The following is an 8,385-nucleotide window of genomic DNA, read 5'->3' on the forward strand; positions in this document are numbered from 1 at the left end:
AGGACTGACGGGTCACAAGCCAGCCCTCATGCCTTGTCCTTCGATCCAATATATCCTTTGCATTGTAGGCCCAACCTCATGAGAGGGTGGCAGAGAAGAGAAAATAGCAAAATTCACAGCAACAGAAAAACAAATCCCTGTCTCAGAGCCAGACCATCCCAGACCTGGATTTGCTTCAGAGGAAAGGTGATTAAACTCACCCATTGCAGACCTTCCATAGGGCTCTTTTTATTCAATTAATTTTCCTGTAACTAAGATTAATGGTCCATGTGATATCTGCCTCAAGGGATCAGAGGCTTCTGGCTGACCTGCCATCAGCACAGAGACAGGAGGAGACTGAGAACACCAGGAAGAGCTGAGAGCTTACAAGTGTCAGGCACTGGCAAACACTGGCTGATGGTCCACTCAGAGTTTGAGGCTAAAAATTGCAGCGAAAGACAAGAACTAATACACTGAGTTTTTGCAGGACTTGCGTTCCTTCAGAAGGTCCAATGACTACCCAGAGGACAGCATGCCCCTAAGTATCTTCACAACTCTTACACTAGAAAAACCTGCCCACAAGAGCACAGTCCCAGATTAAAATCAAGATTTCCACTACCAAGCTTCTAAACCTCGAGCAATCCTAATCAACAGGGAGATGCAGGACCACCAGAATAGATCAACCTCTGCCTCTGACCAGGCTGGCAAGAGGAGACCCAGCCAGGAGTCTGATCAGTTCAGGGCTGTGGCTGGGGAGGGGGGCTGCATACACCCACAGGCAATTATCCCAATTAGGCCAGACACCTTCTTGCAGGCTTCTGATGGTTCCACTCAGGAATAACATCTGTAGGGCTTCTCAGTGAGGAATCATAGAATGGTTTGAGTTGGAAGGGACCTCTAAAGATCATCTAGTCCAACCCCGCTGTATGGGCAGGAGGACATCTTCAATAGATCATGCTGCTCAAAGCTCCATCTGACCTGACTTTGAATACTTCCAATGGTAGGGCATCCACAACTTCTCTGGACAACCTGTTCCAGTGTGTCACCACCCTCACTGCAAAAAATTTTTCTTATGTCCAACCCAAATCTACCCTCTTTCAGGTTAAAACTGTTGCCCCTTGCCCTGTCACTATAGACCATTGTAAAAAGCCTCTCTATCCTTCCTGTAAGGCCCCCTTTACATATTGAAAGGCCACAATAAGATCTCCCTGCAGCCTTCTCTTCCATAGGACCTTCTCTATCCTCAGAACCTGTTCTGGGCATCCCTCTCCAGAAAGCCTCCTAAGACAGTTCATCTTTATGTAAGTGAGTTTTCTCTTCCAAGCTAGTCTTTATATCAGGTGCTGGCTGCATGGCCCTTTTAAAGAGCATTCATGGCAGCACTTGAAGAGTTCTACATTAGAAGAATATTAAGCCTCAAACCTGACATTTCCCTTCTTAGATATGGTCTTGACTAGATCGGTATCTCTGCAGAGATTTCACGTTCCAGCATCCAGGAACATGGAGGTTAGTCCACCAGTTTCTACTTAAACGCAGCAGTAGCCTGGACTGGGTGGCTCTTCACAGCCATGGGAATGGCCTAGTGTCTGAAAATAGCCATCAAGCCGAAGATGCATTTAAATACCTGCAAGCATCACCAAGCAGTCCTGTACTCCCTCCCTCCCTGCCTCCTCCCTCTCTGCTATCACTCTCATTCTCCAGAAGAGAACATTTCTTTGTGGAAATGTCTGGCAAAGCATACAACTTCAAAGGGACCATTAAATCAAATGAACTAGATACATTTTAGCTGAAGTCAGTACACATACTGTCTCTCCTAACAAGCCCCAGACAACATTTGGTCTGCCAATAGGCTCTCATGATAATACTCAATACCTGTAATACCTGAAGAAGCCTAACTTCTCTCACCACCAGCTTCTCTATGGAGGCTCATGCCCAAAGTGTACTTTTGACCTCCTGGGTTCAGTGGTGACAACCCAGCAGTTAAGTAATGCTGGGCGCAGTTGCATCATAGCCCTGACACACAACTCCTACTCCATAAATACCAGGTACATTTTATTACCTAGTAGCACACATAGCAGAAGAAAGATGAGCCTTTAAAGGTCTGGATCTTTTGGAATTTCTGAGTAGAGCAAAGCAAGGGATGATTAACGCCACCTCTCCCCGTTTCCCCCCTCCCCATCCCCCCATCATACTTTCTACCAACTCCTTTTATATTGAAGCATTAGAAATATAGTGTGGAAAAAAGCAATGTTTTCCATTTTCTCTTGTCCTGGGCAACTGAGGACAGGAGGCAAGATTCATTTGCCTGGTTCACCATCTTTTGGTACATCAGAACATCTCACCCAGCAACTAATGCCCAATCCAAACAATGGGGGCAGAGTTTCCAAGGTACCACTTAGCTACTCAAGATAAACACGACATTAAAAAGGGGGGAGGGGGGAAACCCGCAATAGCTAGGCATACATAAATGACAGGTTTCCTTCCCCCCAACTAACAGTCATGGCTTTAGCAGCCGTGCCCTGCTGCCTCCTCACCTCGCACCCCACCTGAGCAGCCCTGTCTCACCTCCTGGGCTCCCAGGGGAGAGCACCCTGATCCTACAGAAGCACTCAAGTGTGGAAAACGGTACTTAAAAAGGCTTATTAAATGTACACACGCCCCGTTTTTCTTTTGGTTTGAGGGGTTCTTTTTTAGGTAGTGCTATTATCCTCATAATTTCCTCCCAGTCTTCAAACCCGCTTTGCTGCTGGCAGCGCTGGATACCAACCCCGCCATCCGAGGGGTGCACCCACCCCGTGCCCTCGGGGACACCTCCACCCTCTCGCCCCGCGGCCCCGGGGCGCCCTGGCCGGGCCGAGGAAGCCCCGGGAGGGCGATGGGAGCCCGCCGGTGCAGTGCACCGCGGCTGGACGAGGACAGCACCGCGGGCGCGGAGGGAGAGCCCGGCCCTCTCCCGCGCAGCGGCGGAGCTGCGGCGGCGCCCCCCCCCCCCTTTCCCGGCCACACCGGCGGCAGGAGGGAGGGCGAGGGGGCCCTTCGGTGCGTTTCCCCGCCGCGGGGGAAGCCGGCGCCCCCCCGAGGGACGCTCCTACCTGCCCGGGCTCGCTGCTGTAGGCGAAGGCGTAGACCCGCTCCGCGCTGACGTTCACGGCGCCCCGGTAGACGCGGCCGAAGGCGCCGGGTGCGGGGCTGCCCCCGGGGCCGCCCCCCCCCCCCGCCGCCGCCGCCGCCGCGAGCAGAGCGCAGAGCAGAGCCCCGGGGGCCGGGGCCGCCGCCGCCGCCCCCCCCCCGGCCATGGGGTCGTCGCCGCCGGCCCCGCGGGGCAGCCTCACGCGGGGCAGCCTCACGCCGGCGGGGCAGGCGCCGAGGCGCTTTATTTGCAATTTAAATAAATAGCTCGGCGACGCGCAGAGGCGCCGGGGGAGGCGGGAAGGCAGCCCAGGACACCCGCCGCCCCTCGCCCGGGACGGGGGGGCGCCGAGCAACTTTTCCCGGGGAAGGACCCTCCGGCAGCCGGCCGGCGTGGAGGGGAGGGCAGAGGGAGGGAGGGGAGGGGAGGGGAGGGGAGACCGGTGGGCTGGGCGGCCCCGGGGAGGAGGGTCTCCTCCCTGTGCCCGGCCCCAAATTCTGAGCCGGCCTCGGCAGATGGTTGTCAGGCAGCTTTTCCCCTGGGGAAGCCGTGCTGTGAGCTCAGGGGCACGTCGGCACCGCCAGGCACATGGGGACGGCATCCACGGGGCTCCAACGCTCCCGGCCCGCCGAGTCAGGGGTGTCCTCGCCCCGCGCTCTGCCGGCTTGCTGGAGTGGCAGCTTGTACCTGCAATGCATCTCGCACAGGGCCATGCCCAGCCTTTATTTTCGGTCGCTCCTAACTTTGGGATATATGCCCTTGTCTTTTAGTTCAGTCCAAAGGTGTGAAAGGCTGCAGCAAAATGTCATTTCATTAATTCAGGCATGGCTTGCTGCATCTTACGTGCTTTGAGTCGTTCATGAAACTGCTACAAGCAATGCCGTGATAGTCAACCTTTTCAGCAAGGTGAGGGCGTTACTGTTTGGGCTGTGAAAGGGTCAGGGGTCTCTCTGTCACAGCTTACCCCTCTTGTGTTCTTCTGTTGAAAACACATCTGGGAAATGTGTCAGATCCCATGGTGGAGGGGTGTACTTTTAAGTCAGAGAAGACAGGGTGTTACTAGAAAGCAACCAGAAAGGTTTTTCAGACCGAAGATGAACTTGTAGAAGCTGCAGTTCTATAAACCCAGCCTGCAGTCTTCAACTGTGGTGACTTTGGCCACAGAAGCTTTCCAAGTTGTCGGTTTTGTTTTCAAGACAGAGATTTCCAGGGGGTCACTCATCATCTTTGGAGAAAAAGTTGCAAAGCGCAGCAAAATGAGGCAGTATGTGTTACGCCATCATTTTGATCTTCAGACCTTTGTGTGATTTCTGCCAAGAGAAAAAAAAAATGTTTTTTTCAGTGATTTCTGTGTTCATCTTGAAGCAGGCTGACATTCAAGTCACCCTGCCTTTTGTCAGAGTCCCAAGAAGTGGCATTAAGGGCAAAAAAAAAACCATGTGAGGTCTACTGGCAGGTGGACACTCCAACACAAAGAGTTTGCCTTTCAGCCTGGAGTATCATGTTGTGCAGACCAGGAGACCTGTGTAACGTCACCCCTGAGCTTTTGTAATCTCTGTCTTGCCTCTTACTGGGACACAGTGTCACCTGTCCTGGAGGACTTCAAGCAGTGGTGGCGCTGGGAGACTTGTGGCTTCCCCATCCCCACCCTGTAGAGCCCAGGGCTCCTGAAGGCCACAGCTCCTTTCTCATGCAGTGCCCTCTGCAGACCTGCAGGTCCCTCTAGCAGGGCTGACAGCCCTCTAGCATGTGCCGGAGGGAGGAAACTGGGGAGCACATCTTCTCCCAGAGAGGAGAAACTTCAGGCAACGGGAGGAGGTACGGCAAAGCAAAAGCATGTCAGGGCCATGCCAGGTTGCTCAGAGCAATGTGACAGAAGGCACAGGCCAGTATTCTGCAAACCAAGGTAGCTGTGGCAGCTGCAAATAATTTTTGTGTATTTCAAATCAGGAGATCAGCGTGGTGTTGGGGTATTGTCCTTCCCTAGTTGTGTTGTCTTCATGACAAAGCAGTGGCTCTTTATATAGTCCACACATTTCTATGCAGAATTATGGATTTCTTAAAGTGGTTGCCTTGAGTGGATGTATGCTTTGGTATCTTACCAAAGACTACACGTTTTTTCCTCATTTTGAATTTGAGAATTCAAGTTTTCATTTCAAACTATGATATGTTGTTATTGTCTTTGTTGATTTTCATCTCACTGTTTTGAGGCTCTTTCTGCAATTTAGCAGTGTTAAACCTTTGTTCAAATCTTTGCCTCCAAAGTGCCCAACTCAGTGTTAACTGAAGTGAAAGGTCAATTTCACCACTCAAGTCACTAATTAAAGTAATCAATCTTAGCAGACAGATCAGATCTCTTGGTTTGATAAATCTTCCTGTCTAGGACAGAAAAATATCCACTGCTACAGTGTTTTTCAATCACACAACCCTCTCACGTTAATACTATCTGAGACCTATTTGCCTTTATGAAAGTGGTGTTCAAGGCAATGTCAAAAGCCCTACTGAAGTCAAAATATGTTTCATCTATTCCTTTCAGCACCTACTAAGTCAGTTATCTCAGCAAAGAAATAAATTAGGTTACTTCAACATGATTTGTTATGGACAATGCATACTGCCTGTTTCTCATCACTTTATTGTTATTTAGTTGCATGCACACTGATTGCCGAACAGCTTGTTTCATTATCTTTCTAGATAACAAATGAAGGTTGGCTGGTTTACAACTCCTTGCTCAGCCCCTTTGATAAAGGTGGGTAGCCCATTTTCCCATTCAACTTCCACCTGGATCTTGCTCTTGAATGGCAGCATGTATTCTAGAAGAAAGAATTAGTCCCTCTAAGAGTCAAGATGCTGATTCAGACAGACCATGGGTCTTGGTCAGTGGAAGTGGCCTGGTATTCTTTTATGGTGTCAGGGGCCAGTGAGGGCTAGCTGCTTCCCAAGGGACAGGGAATCAAGCACCATAACACAGCCAGTAAAGCAGGGACCTCACTGGCCAGGGCCACATCCCACAGGATCTGAGCAAGGCGAGCAGGACAAGGCCTGGAGATGGCAGCTGGGGTCAACAGAGAGTCCAGATTGCCAGACAAGTCCATGGTGATGGGCTAGGTCTGAGGCAACTGGGGATGGACACAGCCCCGTGACTAGGAGGCAAATCCATAGCAGTGAGGCAGGTCCAGGTCTGGACAGGAAGGTGGTCAGCAGGTCCAGGTTGATGGATACAGGCACAGCTGTCTCACAGCTGTAGCTGCAGCTCAGGCAGGACCAAGCACTGGAGCCTCAGCTGAAATGCAGCTCCCATGGTAAGGGGGAGGTCAGCCCGCGCTGGCGTCTCCCACAGCCCTGCCTCCAAGGTCAATAGAGGGAAGGGGGGACAGCCCTAAGTTGTGCCATCTCTAGGCTGCCAATGAGTCCAGGGTGCCAGACCTCCAGGAGGGGGGATGATGCTCACAGGGCGCTTGCCTCTGGCGGTCTTGGGGGCACATACTTCCTAACATGGCCCATTTTTCCAGTATAAGAAAGCTCAGGGTTGTGAGTGTCTTGGGGAAAGAAGGAATTGTGATGAAACAGAGGCTCACGAGAGTGTGGTTTGGGGATTTTTTTTTTTTTATTTTTTCCCCTATATCACAAAAGTAAAAAATCTCATTGCTATCGGGAAAAAACACAGTAAAGAAATTACATTTCTCCTGGTAACCAGGGCTGCAGAAACATCCAGAATAGAGGAAAGATCTTCATTACAAAGAAATTCCCCACATCATACTAGCTTGGAAGAGGAATGAGAAAGAGTATAAAAGTATAACAAAACAAATTGTTTGGAAACCTGATGTTTTTAAATAACTGCTGTTTGAATATGTCATCTCCATCTTATGTAAGCTTCACTGTGAGTTAATAGATGCTGTAGATGCTCAGCTGGCTTCTGCAGATAACGCAACATTTTCAGTCTGCTGTAAATGCAGTATGAAGAACAACAAGAACTGAAAGGTAGACAGGTTTTTAAGACACCTGTTAGAACCTGCTCCTCATTTTCTTATAGGTGGCTAAAGTGTTTGAGAATAGGCTGGTTGAATGAAAATTTTCTCGGGCTTGTATTGTACTTGCTTGTATTAGGTATTTAACATTTATATTTGATTGTAATTAATAACAGCAGAGAGGTTTCAAAGTGGACAGTGTATTGATCTATTTGTGCCTTTATCGCTTTCTTCTTCAGTAGACCTTCTTCTTCAAGACAATTGAAAGCCACGTTAGGAGAGAATTCCAGATGAGCCCTTAATTTATGCTTTTGTGTTCCAAATTTTCAAATAAACAGTAATTAACCCAGTGCATTGCCTTGTGCACGTGCCTGGAATCAAGGATTTCTTTTACCACAGGCTGAACTCTGATGTTCAGTTTCAGGTTGCATATGGTATCTATGTTTAGTGCCTAGATGGAAACTGAAGTTCAGGTGCAACCTCCAGTATGAAAAAAAAAAAAAAGATTTAGCCACATTTGCAGCACTGAAGCAGAGATGATTGCTGACACTTTTTTTCTCCCCTCATAATTTCAATCTTTTTCTTTCTGTATCATATGCAATGCAATTCCTACTCTCAGCACATGAACCCTCTGTACTTTCACATGAATCTTTTTACAGTGATGTTGATAAGACCACAATTAGATTGATGAGGAACTTAAGCACTAGGAAATATTGGTGAAAGGGAATTTTTCTCTACAAGTAGGGAAAGAGTTTTGAACGAAAGGCTGATAAACCATATGTCTTCACTTTCCAGCTCCCACAGACAAAATATTAAGCCCACACTGTAACACAAAATTTTAACTCTTAACCCTTCAGAGTAATTTACATCTTGTCTCCACCTATGTGATAGGGGATTGGAGGATCTGTGGCATATTCATGGGGCAAGTCTATAGGAAATATATTACACTCATGTGAAAGCTAAATGTCTGGTTTAAGAACAGCTAGCTGCTTTGTAGAAGCTAGAAATTCCTTGCGGGTAGGGAGATACACCCTTCCTCAGTGGCACAGCTAATGCGATCCGTTTGTTGAAACAGAGTTAAGGGCCACTCTTTAATTTGATGTCGCCTTGATTTAATGGTTTGTGTGACATTCTGCTCTTAATCACCCATAATAGGATCTGAAATACATTATCGCATGGGGACATTTCCAGGGCTTCCTCAGACGGACATTGAGAGATGGATTGGGAGGGTATTTGAGTCAAGGAGGGATACTAATGAGTAAGAAGAAAAATTAAGGTGAGGCGTGGAAGACATGGTAGAGCGACATTGCT

General features: G+C 49.0%; 1 protein-coding gene across 3 annotated transcripts in view; it reads right to left on the minus strand.

Annotated features, from left to right (window-relative positions):
• SIDT1 (SID1 transmembrane family member 1) overlaps nucleotides 1–3,502 on the minus strand; it is a 47,128-nt gene extending 43,626 nt beyond the window's left edge. For 2 of the 3 annotated variants that reach the window (XM_032995677.2, XM_032995678.2), the window contains exon 1: nucleotides 3,072–3,502. In XM_032995677.2, the coding sequence (XP_032851568.2) occupies nucleotides 3,072–3,275 (204 nt within the window). In that variant the 5' untranslated portion in view covers nucleotides 3,276–3,502. The remainder of the gene's footprint in view (nucleotides 1–3,071) is intronic. The other variant, XM_032995676.2, reaches the window with a different exon arrangement.
• Nucleotides 3,503–8,385: the final 4,883 nt, after the last annotated feature.

Source organism: Tyto alba, unplaced genomic scaffold, assembly GCF_018691265.1.
Source record: "Tyto alba isolate M040663 unplaced genomic scaffold, T.alba_DEE_v4.0 Super-Scaffold_14, whole genome shotgun sequence".
In the NCBI taxonomy this organism is placed as follows: domain Eukaryota; kingdom Metazoa; phylum Chordata; class Aves; order Strigiformes; family Tytonidae; genus Tyto; species Tyto alba.